This window comes from Lepisma saccharinum, chromosome 17 (genome assembly GCF_977018435.1).
Source record: "Lepisma saccharinum chromosome 17, izLepSacc3.1, whole genome shotgun sequence".
NCBI lineage: Eukaryota > Metazoa > Arthropoda > Insecta > Zygentoma > Lepismatidae > Lepisma > Lepisma saccharinum.
In genome coordinates, this window is record NC_139245.1 from 43214302 (window position 1) to 43241009 (window position 26708).

At 37.1% G+C, this 26708-nt stretch overlaps 1 protein-coding gene across 1 annotated transcript in view; it reads left to right on the top strand.

The window, feature by feature from the left end:
* Positions 1–26708, top strand: part of LOC146001287 (dolichyl-diphosphooligosaccharide--protein glycosyltransferase subunit 4-like) — an 87525-nt gene that overhangs the window by 12130 nt on the left and 48687 nt on the right. Inside the window, exon 3 of the mRNA XM_083138588.1 lies at positions 23823–23878. Within this exon, the coding sequence (XP_082994714.1) occupies positions 23871–23878 (8 nt within the window). The 5' untranslated portion in view covers positions 23823–23870. The remainder of the gene's footprint in view (positions 1–23822; positions 23879–26708) is intronic.

The following is a 26708-nucleotide window of genomic DNA, read 5'->3' on the forward strand; positions in this document are numbered from 1 at the left end:
GACATCGTGCGATTCGGACATGGTCTACCATTGTCAATCACTTGTTTCTTCTCTGAATAGGAAAGCCAAGAAAATGAATTATTTAAATATTTTTGCACAACACTTTCACTATTCTCCATCTTAAAATAATCACATCACTTCACACCACACGTTTAAAAAATAATGCACAACAACCACGAGCAAAACAACGCGGAACGCGTGATGAATGAAAGCCAAAGCGTTGGAAACAAATACAACGCCTTGAGAAGCTAACCATGGTGGTGGGTGGCAGGGTGCGCATGCGCGGTCATCCTATGTTTTGGCAGTGGTAAGACGTTGTATTTCCTCTCCAACGCCCTGGCAGTGCGGGACCGATCTGCCTGCCTGACAAGCACTGCGCGCTGCGCCGCGTTCGAAAACTACCGGGCGCTCGAGACTGACAATTGAAGAAAAACGTTCAAAATCATAATTTATAAAAGTACAGATACTTTCTTCTTTATTTCATTTTCCTTTGGCCGTTGACACACGACTTACACACCCAGAGAAATCGCCACTGGTAGCTAGGGAGCGTCGGGAGTCGGCCATGGGTGCCAAATAATCTAATTTTAAAAAAAATGTGAAAGAGAGAATGCCTTGGCGCCATGTGATATTATTTGTTCCTTATTAAATCAATATTTTTTTAAATTGCAAAAATTGGATCAAAAAATTTTCTTTCTCGCTTCGCTCGCAATATAATTGTTTTTTGTAATGTGATGTATTTAAATAATATGTCTTGTATATATATGTAATGAAAAAACTTTGAATACGTACATAATTTAGTGTTAGCATCTTGCATATGTATTTTCTTATTTTATGTCGCTCCATGTTGCATATGTGTAAAACGTATGAAAGTTATACATGTTATATGTACAAAAAAATATCTTCGGCATGCATTTATCATTCATTTTCTGCCATTCAAAAATACAGTTTGTGTGCTTGTTTTCAATTATTAGCTAATGTAAAATTCCTGGTGTTGAAAAAATATTTCAAATCGTTTGTTCCAAATAAATGCTTTAGCACAGACATCTACCTCCCTTTTGCGTAATTTATGAGGATAATAACGTCTTTGATACTACTACTACTACCACTAGTAATAATAATGCCATTATTAATGTTATTATTATTACTATTATTATTATTGGTACGTTTATCCTGGTACTTTCTCCCTCAAGATAAAAATTCATGGTTGCGCCTCTGGCCTTATCTTCCACACTCGCCTTCCGTATCATCACGTATGCAACTTTCAAAAACCTTTACACAATCGGAACTCAGTTTCTAAGTATTGCTTCATTGAATATTGAGTGCAAGATAAGATTTATTAGCTTTGAAGTTGAAACATCGTCCGCGAAAATAATACTTTGAACATCTCGTAGGTAGCGAACACTAATTAACAATTGCACTGTTACTTTACTTTATGTGCGTTTGTTGAGAAATTGTGCTGAAAATATAATGTACGACTTACAGGACAGGCGTTTCTCCCCTGCACATTCTTTCAATCTTCTTGTCAATCAATGAGAAGAGCTGTCATGTAAATAATGACCAAAGAAGCTATTCAATCAGGCCCGTAGCCAGGAATTCTTTGTGGATGGGGGGGGGGGGGGGCGAAGTCAATCCTAGAGGGGGCAAATTTTTAATATATTTTGTCGCATTGGCACATATTATGGTAGGGTACACAGAGGCACTTGTCCCCCTCCCCCAAAAGCTATAAGTAACAGAAAAGGGATGCTATCTTGAAACAGCAACGAACAAAAAAAAACCTTCGAGCAACATCAAATAGCAATATTTCGATAATGACCTTTCCAGGTTGCCAAAGAATATAAAGTTTAACATAAATAGGCTAATAGGGACTGTACATACTTGATATTGTAATTGATTTATTTGGTGTTTTAAGTCCACTTTATGCACACTAAGGCTAATTGGGACTGGACCTACAGTTTAAAGTGGGATCCGAACCATTATGTGCCTTCACCCTACTTCATATTTACAGGTCGATAATGTTAATTGATGACTAACAACAGCTTTGGGCCTCTCTGCAGAACTGATTAAGGGAGCGATTTATAAATCATGCTTCATAATGATTCCATCTAGTTTCCAGTATGCAAGATTTTTTACGCACAAAGGAATCTATCGAGAATCCAACAACACCATTGTGTTGTGTTGTACAAGCAAAATTGGATTAATTACATAATAATGATTAGGATCTGCACTTTGATGAATTGTGGAAAAAAATGTAATACTTTTTTTGACCTTGCTAAAACGTTAAAACATGGGTCCCTTAGTCCACCATGGACTCTATTTCCTTCAAAGGGGAGACTCTTGTATCACTACAGACAATGTTTGCCTACTGGTTACGTTAACCATTTTGCAAAATATTGTGTGAATTGTATTATATTATAGTTGAAATACATGTTTCGACACCTGACAAAAAATAGGAATCCCTTGATTGACCAATGACTTCTTGGATTACAATGTCATCATTAATATTTGATATTAAGTTTCATAGAAAGAAATTGTTTTAATAGCGCACAAATAATTTTACGGGGGCTCCCAGGTCCGACTCCCGCCGCCCCATATAGCTATGGATCTGAACTTGGACTATAAGAATAGGAGAAATTGTGAGCGAAGCGAGCAAGATAATTTTACGAAATGTATTTTTATTTGTATAAAATTTTAAATCGAAGGGTGCAATTGTCCTCTGTGCCCCTTGCAAGTACCCTTGGCCGTCTGGAAGAAAAATGCAAGGAACACGTCCTCCCCGATGGCGCAGTGGTAGCGTCATCGACTTGAAATCAAGGGGTCCCGGGTTCGATACCCGGTGGAGGCACAAAGTGGTTCGGATCCCACTTTAAACTGTGGGTCCAGTCCCAATTAGCCTTACTGTGCATAAAGTAGACTTAAAAAAACAACTCAAACCAAACCTACCTGTATTATTAGTAAAACACATTTTATGTGTGTGTTGAATATGGTATGAGATTTAATTAGGAAAAGCGATGGAAAATGTAATATTTATACAAAGTAAATTAATGTATTATGTTCTTACAACAAATGTAACTATTACAGAAAAGGAAGCCAGTGACGAAATTAGCCGTAAGTTTTTTTTAATTCCTCGCAGTAGTAAATATTGTTACAAATAAAATCCAAAAATTTAGATCCTCAACTCAGGTGGATAAGAGATCAAATTATAATTCTCAGCTTGCATTTACCTCCGATTATTAGAAGTATCATTCGACCGAAAAGCAATCTCTGACTGTTGGCTGATAAATGCGACGTGCCTAAAATACAGGAAAACGTAACAGCATAATCGTTCCATTATTTTTGTTTTGAATTTGTATTGCTTTTGTTTTATTTCAAGTATAATTTACCCCTTGGCTAATCGCAAAGATGAAAATGAATGGTGAGTAGATGAAATGGATGATCACAAATCCATGTGGATCACAAACAGTACAGAGTACTACACAGATTGTTGGCCCACATGCCAGAACCTAGTAAGCCCGCAAGATTGAAGTCCCTAGGATATATTACCTGGAAGAAATATTGCTATTTGAATGTTTCCCGAAAAGACACCATTTATGCAATAGCCATTATCTAATTCATTCACCGGCTCAGTAGCCGATGGCGTTAAGTGCTCAACTTTCGATTTCGCCTCCGAAGTTCCCAGTTCAAGTCCCAGCATGGACATAGTTGTTCTCTGCGAGTCAGGCACGTATCCAGGAATTCCTTTCGTGGGGAGGGGGGGTGTAAACACCATATTTTTAAGGGGTATAGATAGAACCTCACAATTGTATGTTTAAGGCCAATGGTGGCAATTGGGTTCAAAACGGGAGTGGGGGGTGCAAGAAAAGTTTTCTTTCTCTTCCCTTGGTATACAAGGGTTAGCATAAAGAGGTCATAGTGTGAAGGCACAAAAATGGGGAGCAACTATCCCCAAAATCGTCGCCACTGTTCAAGGCTGCCAAATTATTCAGAACGTGAAATCGGAACATTTTTTACCACTCAACTCCTCTGTTTCCATGCATTAACACTGTGTGCCGGAACCATCTCAGTATGTGTGTTTGTCCATTTCTTATCATCAGACATCAAAACACCTATGGCGTCTTCGAATGTTTTTACGAAGCTGTTACACACGCACGGGATGGACAATCCACTCGACAACGCGAGACTCAAACTGTGGGCTGCGAACTGGACGCAGAAATTTCTCGAATATTTCTCTCTGATTCGAGCCTGAACAGCACTACTGTGTCTTGTCCTTGCATGTTTACAGTTCTTATAAAAGCCGAAACCCACCAAATTATTCATATTGAGGCCTAAGCACTCGCAAGTGTTCACAATTGTCTGTCACAACTTCCGCAGTCTTGTCATATATTGGCACAAAACAAAGTAGGTCTTCTCGATTACAGTTCAAAACAATTAATTCACAATGAAAACCCTTCCGATCCCAACACATCTAGTGTTTCTTCTCCCAATATGATTAAATGCTTACTCATTTATCTCTAGTGACGTGCCCAAGGGAAGGTTGGTGATGTCATAACCCAATTTGACCAAGTATTCCTTAAAAAAAATGAACGTCAAAGAGAGGAAAAGATGGCAAAATGAGGACTGACCACCAAAAATAGTATGCATAACCCTCCACTTCTAAAATTCTGGTAAAATTTGGTCCGGGTACAACTAACTCATCACTCAAAGCTTTGATTTTCAGTTGATCTGTGCAGCTTATTTCTTTTTTAATTAATCTCTCCAATACCCGTTACTGCTTAAATATTCACTTTAGAGAGAGACCTTCGATCTCTTCGGCCCTCTACCCGAACTAGCACTACACTGAGGCTCCGAAATTCCGCTGTCGTTAATGTCTTCTGCTTTGAACCCGAACTGGAACTAGTAGCAGACTTCGTTACTTTATGGTATTTAGTCCTTTTCATTTTCGAATCACTAGATCTTATAAAGCCACCAATAGACACTGACTGATCACTAATCGACTGTATGAACTATCACCCTTACCTTTAAATACTCATTAACCGATTCTGTTGTACAGATCAACCTGGAAATTGAAGCTGCGTATTTTAACCTCATTATATTCTAGAACGTTCCACAGATAAAACGATTCGTTAATGTTGCCAGTAGTTCGATTCCTTCTCTTATTCAAGAACGTTTCCTCTCGCGCTTTCCAGAGATTAAAAAATTGCAATGTGTACAATTACAAAATTACGTGTGGCGCTACGTTTGCAGCTTCCAAATGCTGACAAGTCTTTGCATAGTGTTGCGACAACACCGAAAGCGCAAGAAAAGTTTTAATGCAATATTATCAACAACAGGGTTATAGAACATTCTCCGTGTTGCCTTGGTAAGTATTTCTCTCCTTATATATTATCGGCACACTATTCAAGAAAACAAAAACCTAATTTTGCAGGACCCTGTGGCTGAGTGGTTAGCACATCGCGCTGCGACGCCAAGGGTTCCGGGTTCGAATCCCGCTCGGCCATGGTTGTGTGTGAATATCAATTTATCATTTTCATCATTTCATCACTCATTCCCATCTTCGTAAATTAGCTAAGAGGAACAAAACGCAAAATAAAATAAATCAAATAAAAAGAAACTAATTTTATGTAGTGTAAACTGAAAAAATTAAGGGGGGGGCTCCAGCCCCCTGATCCCACCTTGGGTGCGCGCTATTAACAATAACAGGGTTGTAGAACATTCTGTGTCTTGGCTCGAAAATTATTTATCTCAAATTAGCATCACATTATTTAAGAAGCCATGAACCTAATTTTATGTAGCGTAATTTCCTGAATGGGGTGCCGGAGCCCCCTGATTCCCACCTTGCATACGTGCTTGACTCGATAATTATTTCTGTCCTTAAATTATCGTCACGTTATTTTATTTCACACCACAAGAAACCAAAAACCTCATTTTAACTATTGTAAACCGCAAACTTTCGGGAGGGCTCGAACCGCCTAAGCTCCCCCTTGGATACGTGCCTGCTGCGAGTGTCCCTTCATCAATTTAAACTAATCATCACTCATCCTGTTCGTCGCGATTAGCCAAAAGTGGAAGAAGACGCTAAATAACAAAAACAAATTTATCCTCATCGTGGGGATCAACTGGAGAATCTGAAAAGTAGCGTAAAAAGTATTAAAGGGAAATTCCAGGACATTCAGTAAAAGTTCATATCAGAATATGTCCGGACAAGAACTTTCCTTAGAATTAGACATTTAAAATAAATGCAATAGGTTAGCTGGAAAGAAAAGCTGGCAGTGGACTACAGCCTACAGGGACAAGATATCACGCATATAATGTATGAAAAATAAACTATGCATTGTTTCGGAATAATTGTATTCTTCTATCGCGTATTTGATCTCTTGTTGTCAAATTAAATTAACAGCTTTGGTGTATAATATCAAAAGATGCATGAAAACACAGCGTTTCATGGGCTTTCTGCTACATTCTACGCATAGCTTTCTTCCGCTCGTGTCCGCTTGGTGACGTCACAAGTTCTAGCCAATAACGTGCAAGTTGTTGGAGCGTTTAAAGGATGAAATCACGAAAAAACGGCCCCATTTGAAGAAGAAAAAAGTGGTTTCATCAAGACAATGCACCGTGTCATAAATCAATGAAAACGATGGCAAAATTATATGAATTAGACTACGAATTGCTTCCCCATCCACCATATTCTCCAGATCTGGCCCCCAGTGACTTTTTCCTGTTTGCAGACCTTAAAAGAATGCTCGCTGGAAAGAAATTTAGCACTGATGAAGAGGTAATCGCCGAAACTAAGGCCTATTTTGAGGCTAAAGAGAAATCGTACTATAAAAATGGCATCGAAAAATTGTATGACCGCTATAATCGTTGTATCGCCCTCAAAGGCAACTATATTGAATAATAAAATCGAATTTTGTCAAAAAAATATTTTTTACTATGTTAGCCTACGAACTTTTCAGCCCAACTGTTACATCTATTCATTTTAATGCAGGTTGAGATTAAAGGGTTTGATTGATTGATTGAGTTGATGATTTAAGTCCACTTTAGGCACAGTAAGGCTAATCGGGACTGGACCTACAGTTTAAAGTGGGATCCGAACCACTATGTGCCTCCACCGGGTATCGAACCCGGGACCCCTTGATTACAAGGCGACGACAGAGATTAAAGGGGGTGAGGAGGATCTTGAGTCACCCCAACCAGGAATAATCATCTCCCACCCACTGGATATAGAAACCACATTATTGAATATATCATAATTAATAGAGTTCCAGTTCAGTTCATTCTGTTTTTAAAGTCCCATAGCTACGCATAAAAATATCTTTAAACAATTTATGGCAGATGTGTACCACATCCAATGCCTTTTAGAAGCCATGTATTTGGTATTTTCTCAGACATCTATAGGGCGTGGTATTAAAAAATAAAAATAAAAAACTAAGTTGAGATGGTTCCCGATCAACAAATAGGATGTCTAACTTTGAAATATTTGTGAAACATTTGACAAAGGATTTATTTGTTATGTAATTACCTGTACCTAATGGCACTCAGAGGAAGCAATGAAAGCCATACGCTCAAAAGTTGTTTTTTTCCTTCTCAATCTTTGGTGGACAATGTGAAGACCCGACTAAGGTAATTTTTTTTGTGTATAGTGGTATCAAATGCAGATACATGCGTGTGTTTTAGAGTGACATGTCAATTTCTCGTTTATGTGAAAAGGTAAACTATAGTCGGTAACGCGTCTGACTACCATGCTAAAGGTCCCGGGTTCGATCCCCGGCCGGTTCAAATCCGGGAACTTTTCTAACGATGGAAGCGGCCCCGGCGCCCACCCAGCGTCGAATAACATGGGTACCTGGGGGAAACCCTGGGGGGTAAAGGCGGTCAGGGGCGTGATGCTGATCACATCACCCCCACTCACGACCGGATCAAGAAAGTGTGGGTCGTTACCCCCACACCCCCTATACGCCTTCATGGCGTGGTGCTAAGCACAGGGGAGCACTTTACCTTTTTTTATAATATAAGCAAAAGCATGTGCGCGTCACAGTTAAAGATTTTCGCATCTACAAAGAAAATCCAAAACACATTCCCACCTCGCCGGCCTCTGTGGCGGAGGGGTTAGCATAGCACGCTATGACGCCAGAGGCCCTGGCATGAGTGTTATTTGTGAGTGTCCATCAATTTCATCATATCATCACTCATCCTCATCTTCGCGAAGAGCCAAAAGTGGCAGAAAAACAAAGTAAAATAAACCAAATAAATCAATCAAACCTTCCCATCTCATTCAAAGACCATCCAATCCAAAATCTACCAATAGTTCCTGCAATGCATTTATCTCGTGCATTCATCTGACTAATGTAATTTTCTTACAGTTTGACTTGAGGGTTTTACTTAAAATGGTGTTGTGCTTGTGTTGCATTCGATATCAGAATTAGAGTTTAAGCAATTTATGTCCAATTATAAGTATACCTAATACATACGTAGGTAAAAATAAAAAAAAATCGCAAATTGCACCTTTTGTAAATGTCTAGGAAAAATTTCATTTCACCTAGGAATGATATCGCGATGCGATGAGTCGAGAATTGTCGCAGCCTCATCTCGTCTCCTGTGAGGTGAGGTCTTTCTCATCTTTGTTTGTGCTTATTTTTGTTTCGGTTTCCACTCTGAAGTTATTAAAACTTATTATAGATGCACTTCATGCTCAGATAGGCTATTCGAGACTCTATTTTTAAAAAAATGTCTTAATATGTAGATTTAAGTATAGTTTTCCGAACACCATTTTACAAAGTTATTAAAAATATGTGTGTGAGGTACAGGAATACATTGTCTCGTTCGTGTAAGTATTTCGTTTCGGAAAATTCCATTTTAAATATTCAAAAGATAATGGGATCAGTCATATACTCTTGTCATGAAGATTTGTATCTTATCTTCGAATCAACGCGACCACTTCATTACAATAGTGTACCCCCCTTACCCAAAGGAGCATTCGTCTGCAGCGTGATTTTCTGATGGCAAATCTGATTCAATCGTTCCACACACATTTTAAACCATTTTTATCTCCATAAAGAGGTTTCCAAGAACATAGATCAATGAACTAACTAATAGCAAGCACAATGTAGTAGAATAAGTTTACAATGGTTTGAATTTCTGTGGTAAGGAAGATAAACAAAACACGCTTTTTTTATTGGGCGAATTGAAAATATGTTCTTTTAACAGTAGCACCTTGCGTCTGCTATCAAATTACCAAAGGTGGGGGAGGGGGTACAGGGGGTACAACTCGATTTACGGATTTAGGGGGATACAGTAACCCCCTTCAAAAATTTGAGGGGGTACAACGTACCCCTGTCGTACCCCCCCCCCCCCCCCCCCGTTCCTGCGCCACTGTCCGCTCTCATAAGTGAGAGATCATAGTTCTGCTCTGCCAGGTCATTTTTTTCTGTCCTCCATAGGCCGAAAGCTATTTTTCTACACCCATGTAAGTAACTAACTAACTAACTCCCTAGCCTTCTTAAACCCGAAGGTTCATGGCTGCAGCAACACAGGCCTTCCATCTTTCCCTATCTTGAGCAAGTTCTATATACTCTTTTCCATCCCTACCGATTTCCCTTAGGTCCATCTCAACGTTGTCCCTCCATCTTCGTCTTGGCCTTCCTACAGGTCTCTTACCATCAGGTTTCCCAACAAGAATCCTGTAAACTCCTCTTTCCTCTCCCATTCGTGCCACATGGCCTGCCCACATAAGTCTTCTTGATTTAATTATTCTAATAATATCTGGACATGAATACAAATTATGTAGTTCTAAATTATGTAACCTTCTCCACTCACCTATCTCCTCATCCCTTTTAGGTCCAAAGATTTTCCTAAGGATCTTATTTTCAAATACTCTCAATTTATGTTCCTCTTTCAATGTAAGGGACCAAGTTTCACATCCATATAATAGTACAGGCAAAATTACGGTTTTGTATATTTTAACTTTTAGTTTCTTAGATATTAAACGAGAAGACAAAAGTTTATGAAGAGAGAAGTAACATGCATTTCCTGAATTAAGCCTACTTTTTATTTCTTCTTTAATATAATTTTCATTTGTTAATATTACTCCTAAGTATTTGAATTTGGAAACTGGTTCAAACGAGTTGTTATCAATAATTAGATTTTGTTTATTACCTAACACTTGTTTTCGGCCTGTAAGCATATATTTAGTTTTCTCTTTGTTAACTTCCAAACCTATCTCTTTAGCAGTTTTGAAAAATATTTTAGCATTATTCTTAATTTTATTCACATCATCCCCCAGTAAGTCTACATCATCTGCATATGCTAACAACTGAGTCACACCATTTAATTTTTGTCCTTCTTTAGTTTCTTTTACCTTCCTTACAGCATATTCTAAGGCAAAATTAAAGAGCAATGGAGATAATGAATCTCCTTGTTTTAACCCATCATGAATTGTAAATTTGTCAGACATATTAATACCCACACGAATTTTACTTTCTGTTTCACTGGTGCATACTTTTATCATACTAACAAGCTTCTTAGGTATTCCAAACTCTACTAATATATTATATAATTTATCTCTTTTGACCGAATCATATGCTTTTTTGAAATCAATGAATAGCTGATGGACATTTTGATTATATTCCCACTTTTTTTCAAGTGTCTGTCTGATGTGAAAAATTTGATCTGTAGTTGATCTGTTACGTTTAAATCCACATTGATAATCACCTATAATTTCATTAGCATATGGGGTTAGTCTTGTTAAAATAATGTTAGATAATATTTTATATGTTGTTGAGAGTAGAGAAATTCCACGGTAATTATTGCAGTTCATTTTATCACCTTTTTTAAACACAGGAACAATTATGGATTCTTTCCACTGTTGAGGGATTTCTTCTTTATTCCATATTAAACAAATTAATTTATGAATTTGACATATTAATGAATTTCCAACTCAGCTGGTATTAAATCAATGCCAGGTGCTTTGTTATTCTTTAGCCTTTTAATAGCATCTTTAACTTCAGTCAAGTTAGGTTCTGGAACTAAAGGTTCTGCTGTTTGGACTTCATTTACTTCTGATTTGTCTCCTACATGAACATTTAAAAGGTCATTAAAGTAGTTCTTCCATCTATTTAGAATATCGCTTGGGTCAGCTAGAAAATCACCGTCTTTATCTTTTATCAAGTTTACTTTAGTTTGCCACCTCTTTCTAAACTCATTTACACCTTTATATAAATCTCTGATATTTTTATTTTTGCTGTTTGTTTCAATTTCGTTAATTTTGCTTTTCAAGTAATCTCTTTTTTTACTTCTAAACGTGCGGTTAACTTCTCGCTTTATTCTATTATAATTGTTTAGATTTGTATCATCAGAGTTATTTAACCAACTAAGTCTAGCCTGATTTCTCATTTCTATTAGATTATGACATTCATTATCAAACCATGGCTTACTTTTTCTCAGTTTATGGTATCCTATACTGTCTTTAGCTGCTGATTCTATTGCATTACGTATGTGCGCCCAATTCTTATTTACGTCTGTTTAATTTAAATTTTCATCATCATTTAAATCCTGCAAAACATCAAATCTGTTTGACAGTTTAATTTGGTAATCTTTCTTAATTCTTTCATCAGTAAACTTTCCTGTATCAAATTTTAGAACTTTTAGATTTTGTTGCTTATGATTTATCACTGAGAGTCTTTCTCTTAAGTTAGCAATTACTAAATAATGGTCACTGGCACAGTCAGCACCTCTATGTGTACAAACGTCAATTATACTAGTATGCCTTCTCTTATCAATGAGAATATGATCTATCTGATTATGAGTTTTACCATCTGGAGAAGACCAGGTATATTTATGGATATCTTTATGTTTAAAAGTGGTACTTTTCACAATTAAATTCTTTGAGGTTGCAAAAGTAATCAATCTTATACCATTATCATTACTTAATTCATGAAGACTTTCTTTACCAATCGTGGGTTTAAATGTCTCTTCTTTGCCAATCTGTACATTACAGTCACCTAACAGAATTTTCATATCATACTGAGAAAATTTATCAAAGACCTGATCTAACTCTGTATAAAAATCATCTTTAGTATTATCATCTTTATCTTCCGTTGGTGCATGTATGTTTATTAAAATAATTTTACACCACCTACCCTGTAAAACTGCATATGATATCCTATCATTAATAAATTCTACTGTTTTAAGAGCCGAGATAATTCTATTATTTATGAAAAAGCCTATTCCAAAATTATGATTTTCAGTACCACCATAGAAAAAAGTATAATTTTTAGTTTTACAATTCCCTTCTCCTGGCCACCTAACTTCCTGGACAGCAACTACATCTAATTTATACTTAACTATCTCATTAACTGTACACTGAAATGCCCCAGGCCGGTAAAGGCTCAGAACATTCCAGGTGCCTAATTTAATATCCTTATTCCTAATGTAGATCTTATCCTTAGTCCAGGGACCTCCCAAAGTAGTCCCCACCCGGAGATCCGAATGGGGGACTATTTTACCTCCGGAATATTTTACCTTGGGAACATCCATGGCCTTATATTGCTGTTTCTTGACATTTTTTTTACAGTGCAGAGTTGTCAGCTCTACGCCTAACCCCCAATATGAATGGAGGAACTACTACACAAGACAAACACAAACACATTAGACAGCACAATTACTACACAAGAAATATAGCCTTTTCAAAATGAATGAATCATTTATGCTAGCCCTGTATTTAGAATCCTCCTAAAATGTTGTTTGTGTATTGATTGTTGCCACAAGATGATATGTGCATTGTGGAAAGGATATAATATCAAGTGTAACATGTTCTGTAGGCTGATTTTCACTTAGTGTATATGAGGCACATGTCAATTATTTCTCATCTATAGATTTAGGTAATGCCTTTTGGCAAATTGCTTTGGATGAACAAAGTAGAAAATACACAGTATTTTCATTCGAAGGCGTGTTATATTAATTTAAACGTGTTGTATTTGGATCAGTGAATGGCACCGCTGTCTTTGTAGATGCAATGAATAGAGTTTTGGCTGATTGTAAGGATTTTGTAGTGGTGTATGTGGATGATATCATTATAAGATCCAAAGACTTTGATTCTCATCTGACACATGTTGAAAGTGTATTTAATTGTCTACTGAAAGCAGGCATGACCCTTAAAATAGAGAAATGTAAATTTTGCTGCAGGGAGATAAAGTTTTTGGGTCACATCATTACCCCAGAAGGGTATCATAAAGATCCAGTTTTTGTCAAGTCTATAATAGAGTTACCGGAACCTATCTCAATTAAACAATTGCAAAAGATATTAGGTTCCTTAAATTGAATTAGTAAATACATAAAAAATTATGCAATGTTTGCCCAACCCATGTATGAGCTTCTCATAGCTAAACAAAAATGGTGTTGGAATAAAGAGGCATCTGAAGCATTTCAGCTTTTGAAGGAAAAAATTGCTGAACAAGTAATGCTTGCATTTCCCGATTTTGAACATAATTTCTTTGTTCAAACTGATGCTTCGATTATTGGAGTAGCAGGTTATTGTTTCCAGATCATAGAAGGAGGGTTCAAGCCTCTTGGATTTGTCAGCAGATTGTTAAAAGATTATGAGAAATCTTATACATCTACTGAAATGGAGGTGTTGGCGATCCTATATACTATAGACAAATTTGCTTCTATACTAAAAGGGAGGCATTTTGTCATTATTACAGATCATAAAGCCCTCACGTGGTTGGAAACTGCCCACACGTGGAATGCTCGTCTCACTCGCTGGATCATCCAGTTACAGATGTATTCATTTGATGTTCAATATTGCAAAGGCAAGGAAAATGTAATCGCTGATTTGCTAAGTCGATCTTTTCCTTGGCAGTTGGACATGCATTATCATGTCAACTACTCCGAGTTGGAATTAATGCTGCAACCTTTGTGTGTTTCTACACCCATGTTGACAACATAATTGGGAATGAAAAGATTCTCACGGGAATAATCTTTTCCGTAACTCACCTGGTTGGTAGCCCGAGAGAATCATTACGAGCTAAGGTTCTGTCCCAGGGCTGGTCCCTGGAGACACAATTGGGGGCGTTAAAACCTTAGTCGTGCATTTGAGGGTAGGACCCATTGACCAACGAGCGACAAGTCAGAGGTAGACCAGTTAATAAAGAAACACAAATTGAATAGTTAAGTGACAGAGTTTTATTTGGCAAGCACTCCAATAGATTATTAAGAGGGAGAAGTTAGGGGCGAAGGATTAGCACCATAAGGGACAGATATTTATCTCCAGATCGGCTGGGTGCTGGTCCCGCTGGCTGGCCTGAAGCATCTCGCCTCTGGACAGGCCCCGGCTTGGGCCCCACAGCTTCTGGGTGGCCCTGTAGACTATCTCCCCATCTGGCACTGTCATGCTCTCGCGACCCGATCTCGATCCTTGGCGTGCTCGTTGGCTTCTCCTGAGGCAGGTTGTTATTTCCATTTATAGTGGTCTTGGAAGTTGGGAAATGCTTACGATAGGTTTTCCGTTTATGGCCGGTAACGGAATCTTTTCATTATTCGTTGTCAGGAAAGCTTCAAGACTTACTTCATAATTTGGAATATAATTATCTGTTAGGTTTGTGTTAGTTCCTTCTTCCATTTCATACAGTTATTTTCATCACTGTTAGCCAAACCTTGTAGAAAAGCAACACCCCTGTTAAGCTTGGATTCTAATAAGCACCCTAGTGTAGTGGTATCAACTGAAACCTTGATTTGAATCTTCCATCAGATAGATTGGATTTTTGTAAAATTATTGGACGTATACAATTAATTTCCAGTTCTGAGAAGGGTTTAGATTGCTAAACAGTGAGTGGGGTGGGTGGAAATTTAGTAGGAATAGCTCCAGTGATCACAGATAAAGTTTTCACAGCATTGCTTCTTGAAATCAAACAGTTCTTTTACTAACGTTAAATAGTTTGTGTGTGTACAATGCAATAACCTCCTCAGACCCAGAAAATAAGTTTTCATAATTTGAATCAATTGAGTAAAATATACCTTGAATGTCAAAAACAGCATTTTTGGGGTCAAAATTTTTAGTGAACATCAGCCCCGGCCCTAGATAATTTTGCCGCCCCATGCAATTTTACTTCTTGCCGACCCACCCCAAAATACGTACAAAGAAAACGTAATGTATGAACAATTACTATCCGCGGCAATTTCACATGGTATAACCTTTTTTAACATAATAAAATGAAAGAATACATAATATGAGAAGATAAGTTATTCATAACTAAAGAAAATAATATATATTTAAGCCTAATAATAATAAAATATCTGTTGCATTTACTCACCATAGTTTCTGCTGATGTGCAGAACTCTCAGCTCTCCTGTTTTGTTTAACTATTTCTATGGCTATCAGTCATTCTATGACACTCCTCCAGTGCTGGCCCTCTACATCGAGCAATTTTTGTTTCACGGAATCAATCATTTAAGACGTGACAAAAATTCAACCCATTTCCTGTGGCATTCTAAATGATTTGTAGATCTTTTGTGTTTATTAAGGTACACATACAAGTGTCCTCAATCGTTATAGCCCTCAGTTATGAGTGAGAATTTGATATTACAGAACAACTTACAACAAAAGCAGAAGACAGAATTGTTTTCTATTGAACAAACCATCCACGTTCTGTCAATGTGTTCTTCATTACTTAATTTGCGAGTGAAATGTGTCCTACCATTAGAGCTGCGAGGGAAAATAAAATGAATTTTCGGTCTCTGAGGTGGACCTTTTTTAACGATCTCCACTCTTTTGGCATCACTCAAATGTGGATTCCATTTTGCTGGATCTGTATATTCTGCATACAGTTCCACTACATCCTGAGCACCGACAAAAGGAGATTCTGTTTCACTTTTTTGCTGAAATATACCATTATCATCATGATCGCAATTAGAACAACCTACCACGAGTTCAGAATCACCGGATTCGAATTCTTCGGCTTTCACTACATCGCTTGCCTCAAGTTTCAGAAATTTGTGCAAGGCTCCACTTTGTTTTTCTATATTGCACTCTTTTTCTCGTTTGTGTTTACGATATTCTGCACCCGAGAGTTTCTTCATTTTATCAGACATACCTTAGTTTACAATTACAAATGCAACAAATAATTCTTAAATCTCTTACGACGACCTGCCAAAGGAGTTGTTTTAATGACAGCACAAATACACAAGTCTCTCAATACGTTGTCACACTCAAATGCATGCACGTTCTAACACACGACATACACTAACTGCACTATCGTTACACCGTCAAGATCATAAATGAGGTGCAACCAGCAATGACAAAAACAGCGGATATTCATACTGCCTCTTTTTGCGCGATTCGGCAATACCTATCATCACCAACCACCTTTAGCGATCAGCACGTCAAAGAACAATGCAGCTCTTATTTTTAACTACCGAATGCGACATGTCAGTTTAATTCAAACCTCGATAACAGGGGGCGGGGGCAGAGGACTAGATAGGGTTGTAACTTGGCACTGCACACGCACAGTAGATGTTGCTTATCATTTTCACAGACAAAACAATAATAGCTGCTTCTGTATGAGGGCAACTAATATAAACTTTCAGCACCGCTTTCTTTCCCAGTTACTCTTTGCTTTTCTTATCAGTTTCTGCTTTATACTGCATATGCAAATAGATTTAATTTGAATTTTCTCTGCCCCAAGAAGACCAAACTGCCTCAAATAATGCAGCTTCCATTTTTTATACATTTTGCCGCCCCGTGCAAATGCACGTGTTGCACATACATTAGAGCCGGCCCTGGTGACCATTGATCTTGGAAAATAATGTCCCCTAGGGGACATTGGGTTCAAAGCTAAATAAAAGTACGGAAAATCCAGATATTTGGTATATTGCACTTTTTCTAAAAGAACAATACTTGATCATAGATAGTTACCTAACATTGCATATTTCCATAATAGTGTAGAAGACAGAGTAACTGGTTTATGTAGTGTGTTTTTTAAATATAATGCACATGGTATTTTGCGTGAAAAACATAGCTTTTTCCTTTTTAAGCAGAATTAACAAAATAACATAAATCAAATGTTATGTAGAAAAACACTTGTTTTGGACCCTTGAAATTGTTGAATGCTTAAAAAGAAATAATGACACAATTGGAAATAATTCCTGCTATCTTGCAAACAAAGGAAGACCTTGCACGTTCAATATCTAATGTGGGCTTTGCAACCTTGTAACTGACATCAGGTTTTGGTTGAAGAAGTGAACTCTGGTAAACATAGCACATTTTTTGTTCTTAAAGCATCAGGTGGAAGCGTAACTCTTGATTGTTTACATTTAGGTGCTGGATCCCTCAATTCATAATCAGGATTGTCACTGGACTCCATATATCCTGTTCCAGTGTGCAAAAGGGAATCTGCAAGTTGAACTCTAAATTGTAGATAGTCTGTTGAGTTTTGAGAGCTGCATAATCATGCAAACAGTCAATTTCCTTGTCCTTGTACTGATCCTACAGAAACTAATCTCATGATCCAAGAGATTGACCCACCCATGTGCTTGTATGATTTGCCTGTAGCTGGTTGAGTCACCTGATGTATTTACCATCCTTTTTGGACCACTGGGATGATGGACCATAGTAGTGTGACATCACACTTGAAGACTGAGTCTACACAAATCCGCATGTGTTTTTTTTCCTATTAAAATCCATTGAGTTTAGCATTGGAAAGGTAATTTTAAGAATTGTCACAGCAGTTAAAAAACAAAACTGTGATGTGTATCGTATGTCGATGTAAAGATGAGATTTCAGAGAATAGGTCTATATATTATAAAACAGAGGAGAATAAGAACAATAACTGAATTAGAAAATCGAGTAAGCGAATGCTCCTACAGGCTTCCGATCCAAAACATCAGCCAGTAGGCAGCATGACTGAAGTCACATGAGGCTCCTGGCCTTCCATCATCCTCAGCAGCAGCCTCACTCTTGTTGGCTACAAGTCGAGCTCGATTGTGTTCGGAAGCAGAATGGCTGAACTGTCTTTAAAAATGCATGATTTCCATTTTCCAGTTAATCTTTACCTTATGCTCTGTAAGGTAATATAATATATTAACGTATTCTCCTAAATCTATCTTTACATTGATGTATGATACGCATCACAATTTTGTTACTGCTGTCATAATAATTAAAGCTATCCCTTCTCATGAAAAATTCAATGGATTTGAATTGGAGAAAAACACGTTACCTCTTTGTTTAGACTCAACACGTACTCTGTTGTCTGCTGTGACGTCTTCACTAATATGGTCCATTGGTGTACCATTTCACAATAGCTATATACACATCACTTCTAAGGATCCAAAGGATGTCCATTGGTAGCTGCTGCAACAAAATTCTTGATACCACATGGATTGGGTGTGAATTGCTGTGCAGAGACATTGCTCATGAATGGCAACTTCCTTTGATCTTGGATTCAGCCTGCATCCATTTTGTAGTGTCTGAATCAATGGCTGTATCTTCCAAAATGTATTAGCTCTTCTTTGATCTTCGTGAACTGCCACATCGTTACATAATTTCAAATTTTCTCTGATCACAAAATATCTATTTTGAGCTATATTATCTGCAATTGTGAGTATTCAGGTAGTTTCTGACAATACATTATAACTAGGGTCCAGAACTTCGTCCTACCTAGGTATATAAACCTGTAAAATATGTATGTAATTGTCATAAACATTTAAAAATATATCATAAAAAATTTAAAGTGTCAGAAAAATGCAGAAATATTCCCAGTAAAGATAGAAATATGCACAACAGTGATTTTGAATTTCTCATTATACGGGAAGTCTGTATCTTCCAGAGAAGATCAACTAGCGTGTGCATGGGGTATTAAATGAAGTCAAAATCCCTTTAACCAAAGAATGTATTGGGGAAATACTGAAAATATCGTGAGGTTAACTGCAATTATCCTAAGTTTTATTTACTATTACACCATTCTGTAGTGGTGGCGATTGGGTCTCAAAACTTGTGGGGTGGCAGGACAGTTTACTTTCCCTTGGTATATTAGGTTTAGTATAGTGCGGGAGAAAAAGTGGCAGGGGGGGGGGGTAAGCCCCCTCCTATTCGCTGCAACTGCCATTCTGGAAACTAAAGCATAATTGGCAACTGGTATATCTAAGCAATCAATCCACAAACACAACTTTTTTAGGCAGATTTTAACTATATAGAATCTGAAAAACTGCCTACAATATTTTTGTCAGAACATGTATGCTTAATATTATTTCCGTTCCATCTTGTGGCAGCAATCAATACACAAGCAGTATTTTAGGGAGATTTTAACTATAGAATTTGAAAAACAGCCTACAAAACTTTTTTCAGAATAAGTTATAAGTTACCCTAAATACATTTTCGTTCCCAAAATACACTTGATATTAAAACTCCCATACTCGATTGCAGATAGAGTAGGAGTTGTAATGTGCTGAATGCTATTTTTACTTTTGACTGCTTGTTGTTAGAGGCAAAAAAAGGTAAAGAAATGAGAACAATTGAAACTTGTTTACTTAGGGCTACCATATTTTGAAATGCTAAAAAGAGGACATTTTCTTCGAAAACCACACACACCATCAATTTATTCACAAACACGAAAACATTACATAAATCACACAATTTATCACCATTAAATAAAATATTATTCTCCATGATATTATACTGCCACTAACCTAACCTGACTTTATAGTATTGACGTCCACCCTGTTATATTGAACTAACCTATTCTTATGATTGTGTATTCTGGATTAGTCTTTTTATATATAGAAACACAGTACCTCGTTATTTGTTTCCTTCCAACTGCTCCTTGTTCACATTAGCCCAAGCATACTTTTCTGTAGAACTTATCTTTTTCAACACTTCTTTTTCATTCATCAGGTAGGCATGGAATTCTTTACAGCTGATGTCCTTGTAATTGTACTGCACTTGCAAAATTCCTCGAAGTGACTCCACAGACAAACTGTTTCTTTCTTTTGTCCACTGACTCTGCATTAGGGAGAAGAGTCTTTCTACATTTGCATTGTGGGATGGAATGGCGAAGAAAAACTGAGCAATTTTCAGCAGTTCCAAATGCCAGGAAGAATGTTTGGACTTCTCAAAATACACAGTACACTTTTTATGAGCTTGAAGGTTAAGAAAATCATGGCCATGTTCAAGTTCTTTGCTTACAAATTTCTTGAGGTTGCATATTTGATCAAAACATTTTTCATCATCTATAGGTACACCTCTATCCAAAAGGTACTTAATAGTTGATTCCACATCCTTCCACTCAGGTGATTTTTCAAGAGACATCCACATAAAACCAGTAAAACCTTGCATGGGTGCCATCCATTTTTCCAGATATTCTATGCAGCTGTCATACAGTCCAACTGCTGCTGCCATGAATTCGTCACATTCAGCATCCAGTCCATTTTTACGCCTTTCTTCCAGCAGAATTTTCACCTTTATTGACATGAATTCACTGGCTTTATGTTCAGCGAGCATACGCTTAATGGACAACAATATTCCAAGAACTTCCACAAGTGAATTTGTTTCTCTCTCAAGTTCTTCTGTATGTGAATGAAACATACTCACCAGTGTTTTTAGGTGGTACAAATAAATTTCACTGAATTCATTTTCAAAGAATTTTCTTGATCACTGTAGGTGGCTTAGGTTGCGAAAGAAAGAAAGATTTGATAGCTGGGATCATATGGATGAGTCTGGTTATGCCTGAGAGTAATGACAACCATCTTGTCTTGCTATGTGACAACAACTTCTTATATTCAACATCAACAAATTCTGAGAACTCTTTACGTTGCTCAGTCCGGACTGTGTAGATGTTAAAATACTGATACAATTTGAAGATGATGCCTTCAATATCAAAATCCAATGTGTCTACAGCTTGATGTACACAATCATTCAAGATGTGTGCAGGACACCCCACACCAATTAATGTCTTGTTTCCTAACAATTTCTTCATTTTTGAGAAAACATTTTTCCCTTCTACATCCTGGTGTAGTCCTCCAAACATGGTATTGCAATTATCTCCAGTAAATGCTATGCACTTATCAAGCAGCCCCTTACCCTCAAGTGCATTCCTTAAAAAGTAAGAAATAGTGTCTGCAGTCTCATTAGGTTGCTGATCTAGTTCAATTAATTTGGATTGCAAGCCATCAATTTCCCAATCAAAATACTGAATAATGATTGGGAAGATTTTTACTGAACCATGATTACTGCCGTCATTCCACTCTTGGGTAATCGTGACTAGGAATGTGGGATGGGTACACAAAATGGATGGACAATCAGTTATAAACACACCCCACAGAGGAGGAGGGTAGATGTCTGTTCATCCAGACATAATGGCCTCGTTAGCCTGCAACAATGCAGTTTCCAGGGTGTGCTAAGTGGAAGAGATTTACATTATTTGAGTACCTTTGGGAAAAGGTCACCCGATCAGAAGAAATATGAATGTATCAGTTAATATACAGGGTTAGTCAAAATTGTTAACAATTAAATGGGACAAACCAATCTGTTAGTGTTAACATAATTTTGACTAACCCTATATTTAATCTACAAGCATTTTGAAAACTCATTCAGGTGGATATTGAAATATATTCTCAAATACATGTTAGAACAATGAGCGTACGGTGGGAAGGAAAAAAGAAGCAATGTTGCAGAGCAGAGATTTGAACCTATCATATGTGTTTGTGTACAATATAAAAATACATGAAAAGGTGACTATTCCATGGAGCCACTGACTGAACTATACAAATACGTTTTTCAAGAGACCAAGCTGAAAAAACTTGAAATCCACAGGCTTCCATGCACATGATCAGTCTACTATATCATTTTACTGAAATAACCTGTCTGCTCTTAGCAGTTCTTATCAATACAACTTTAACAGGGTGGCTACTCACCGAGAATTCCTTGAATTCCGGGAATTATGCGTGAATTCTACTTGAATTTTTCTTCGTAGACGTGGAAGATTACAACTTTTTATATACAAATCCTATTCACATTTTGTGCAAATAAAAATTATTTTCGTAAAATTTTCTTGCTCGCTTCGCTTCAATTACTCCTTTTCTTAGTCTTATCAAGTTTATAACCATAGCTAGGGGGCGGCGGGAGTTTGCCCTGGGCACCGAATTATCTAAATGAAAGAAATGTTGTAAAATTGATTGATTTGTGGTTTTAAGTCTACTTTATGAACAGAAAGGATAATCGGGACTGGACCTAGAGTTTAAAGTGGAATCCAAACTATTGTGCCAGGTGTTGAAAAAATAATTGAAATAGTTTGTTTGAACACAAATGCTTTAGCACAAACTTCTACCCCCCTTTTTGCATAATTTACGAGGATAATAACGTCTTTGATACTACTACTACTACTACTAATAATAACAACAACAACAACAATAATGTTGGTCCTGCCGGGTTCGAACACACTTATAGAAAATTGAAAGACATGCTGCTTCAGTGATAAATTGACATGTTGTTCTTCCATTATACATGTGATAACAGCAACAAATTAGGCTAAACAAAGATTCTGACCCACAACACTTGTAAAAGTGATAAACAAACAAAACATTGTTGAAATCGACTTAGTTGATCAAAAGATTGCTCATTTTTCCAATTGCATTATACACACATAAGAATAACCATGGAAATTCCATATTGCATAAAACAAGAACTAATATGAACATTTATTCCAACTACTAGCTGCTTTAAGGTTGAGTTGGTTCTTAAGAAAGAGTTCTTCGTAGGTATTTATTAAGATAAATCTGACTTCAGTAGTATGCATTAGAGTTCAGAAGAAATTCAGTTAAAAATGTGCTGTTTTTTCAATGAACTTCTAAATCACAGGAATTAAGAATTAAACTATCTATGCTTTGAGTCAATAAATGCATTTATGACATAATGGTTCCACAATATATGCAAACTTACAATTGGATACAATTCACCAATTGGAAATTGTCTTGATTTTCCAATTTGTTTCAGTTGAGATTCCAATTGAAACCAATACATTCTGATACCTAACTTATATTAGGCATCCGATAGAATCGGATTCATTCCAATTGAAATCAATTGGAATCAATAGAAAAATCCAGCTGGGCACCCAAGGGGGTTATGAGGGTTACCCCAACCCCTTTTGAATTTCATTTTACTGTAGAAATAATACAATATAATTATTCCGCACTGAAAACCACCATTTTCAGAAATTGCACTCCCATTTAAAGTTTTGTGGCTGAGCCTATGCTTAACATATCCAGCTATACCTTCATGGTATAACTCTTTCCAGAACCCATTCATACGCAACTATTTGAATTTCTTGAGCGAACACAGTTATTTGGCAACAAAAAATATATATATATTCTTGCGACGTTGCTTGTATAATTAGAAGTAATTTTCTACCCTAACTCTGCTCTTTTCCAACTTTTTTTTTTATGATCACACAGAAATAGGTGGTTTTCACCATGATTTAGGGAATGGGAATACATATGTGAAACATAACTCAAGTTATTGTTAGCCAGAAATAGTTGGATTAGCAGCAAAGTGGTAGTGGAAGCATCTGTGTTCCAAGCCTTCTGGTTGGATACCATTCCACAAAGGGTAAACTGAACAAAGGGGGTTTACTTTGTTATTGCTGATAACCACCTTATTATACTACCTATCTTTAGATGGATATATTGCATGAATAAAAATTATCAGCAGTTTTAGTAATAAATTCACGTTGAATGCCATATCAGTTGATATTCTTGAGTACGGATATAATCAGAACTACATGTTATATTAATAACAATTTTCAGTTGATAATCCCTTATTTAGTTGTGCTTTCCTTCCTCCACAGTTCTTCCATGGTTCCTGCACCTGCACTGGATGAGTGAATAGGACTCTAATGCTGCTGTAAGTTTGAAAATTTTGTCTTCACCATAATGCTTCAGATTCATGTTTTGAAAAACTAAAAAGTATTTGTGAAACACATACACAGTCCGACAATTAAATAAAGAGACTGATTTAATATTGCAAAAAGGAAACAAAATAATTAAACCTTGCCTGTTTATTACTCAAAGTACATCCCTCCTGCATCAATACAGTAATTGGCACTGTTGGCCAACGGTCGATACGACATCTGCAAGTCATCATGTGGTATGACTTGAAGATTGGATGGTCCTGTGTTCATTAAAACTGCGTAATGTCAGCAGCAGCTTCACTTTCAGGAACAGAAATTAATCACAGGGGGATAAATCTGAAGAGTAGAGAGGAAGATTCAACATATTCACTTGTTTTTGGACCAGGAATATCCAGACAAACAATGCTCCCTGGCACAGTACATTATCGTGGAGCATGAGTCAACTGCTCATGTCAGGAAACTGAGCTCGGAGAGGATCAGTTATCTTTCATGATCATTGAGCATGATAGCAACAGCCAATTACAGTTTCATCCTCGAACAAATATATTATGAATAATGGCTTTACTGTCGTAAAAACCACAATATTGTCTTCACCTTTGATTTTTCGAGCTGCATTTTCTCCCCTCTTGGGAAATTTAGTGACTTCTATCCTGCGATTAGTCGGTGTAGTAGTAGTGAATATGATCGGTTTTGTCCTCCGCAACAATAGAATTCAAGAAATGTTTATTCCCGCAAGCAGTTTTCAGACTTGTCAAGCGTGTGAAGTAGAAAAAATTGTCGTAGAGAGATGTAATCACCCAGGAACCCACACACCTGGAAATCTCGGGGAATTTGAAAAAGATAAAATTATCAGGGAAAATCATCTAGTTGGTTATTGAGTCCCAATGAAGGGCATCTGAAGAACTAAAATATAGTCTTATGCTAATAATTACAACTTCTGTAACTTGCATCATACAAACTATTTTGATATATGTTAATTGTGCATCACAGATTAATTGATATTGTAAACTTCTGTTGTCAAAAGTGTTCTATATACACACACCCAGTCTTACCATAGATACTGTCACGAGGTTTTGAATTATATGAAAGAAGATACTTTTAAGATATTGCAATATCCCATGCATATGTGTTACATGGATCTATTGTGAACACAAAACATTAATCATTGTTCAAAATGACCACATTTAATCCTTACACATGCTGTAAGTCTTTGTGTGGCCACTCATCACTTGCATTATACCAGTGGCATTTTCTCCATGTTACCACGTTTACCGCCAGTAAACAAACTTTTTCACATTTTTATACATATAGCTTTAGCACACAAGTGATTACTCATTAGATATTATGTAAACTATTAAAACAAGCTTCTAAACCAGAATTTATGTAAATTATTTAAAGAACTTGAACTGGTTTATTATTTCTCTTGTAGTCTATGGTTATTACAAGGATAAAAACACAGTTTTTCGTTGTTGTTTTTATGCTTGTAATAACCATAGACAACAAGAGAAATAATTATACAATGCAAGCAATGCGTACACACAAGAAAAATTGGTTTATGTATGTATGCCTGATTCTTCTCCATGGTGCTCTTCTGGCCACCTGGGTTCCTCCCCGATTGTATGCAGGGAAGGCAAGTAAGCCAAAGAGAGGGCTATTTAAAAACACACGGCCTGCATGGGATATTGCAATGCTTGTACCTTCCTCCCTCTGTGTCACACTTGGGTTGCTATGAAGAGATATTTCCCTTGGGGCAGGTAAATATAGGCCCAATTTTAGGTAAAAAGAGGAGACTTTATGAAAAATTTAGAAATTGCTGGAAAATTTGAAGATGTCAGACTTCTGTTATTGTTTTACTTGCATGTCTGCGTTGATGTTACCTTTATGTTAATCTTGATGCTTGAAGTTAATTAATATTGACGCAGTGTATAATATATACAATAAATAAGAATAGCTGTGGTAAACCAGGTCAATTTTTCAGAATACGCCAGTGGATTGCACACTGTATTGAGAGGGAAATCTACCACTGTCCTCACAAGAGAACACTTAAACTGGCAATACTTGAGTGTTGAGATCTGGACTGCCAGATGGCCAATCTGACACTCCAGAAGTCTGGCATATTTGTCTTAAGCCACTGCTGGGTTGCTCAATCCTTTTGAGCTGATGCAGAATCCTGCTGAAAACCCCACTCCTGAACATGAAAAAGAGAGTAATTATATGTAAGCAAGTTATCATTTTAATCCGCAAAACTTTCTTGTAGGGGGTTCTGTTAATTTTGGTGGTCTCTGCCTGTTGTTTCCCAACATGCCGTAAGGAGCGCTAGTATAGCCAGTTCGTCTGCTGCATGCAATGGGTTTAAGTTGCTGCAATAGCAGGAACCAGACCCCTGTCGATGTTTAGATTGTGCATAATTGCATGCATCTCTTTGATTTTGGTGTAAATCAGTGTGTGCAATGTATGCGTGACTGAAACTTTTTTCATGTGTTTCTTTAACTTGAGGTGCTTTGCTAGTCTGGTAGTGGATTGGGATTTTTTTGCTTAGGTTATAACTCACAAACAGGAAATTTCGATGCATCTGATCGGCACGGGGTTCAATCAGCCGAAAGTCCACCTTGTAAACTGGCTAAAAAAGAAAATCTCGGCACACAACCACAAACTAATGTACTTTTTCCATAACAGCACCAACGCCAAAGAACTAGTAACCCCCATAGTGCAAGCCAACCATGCCAAACTTGCAAGCCTTGATATAGTTGACACGTACAACTCCATCCCCATTGACCTAGCCCTCACCTCAGTTGAAAGATGGCTTGCTATCAACAAAATCAT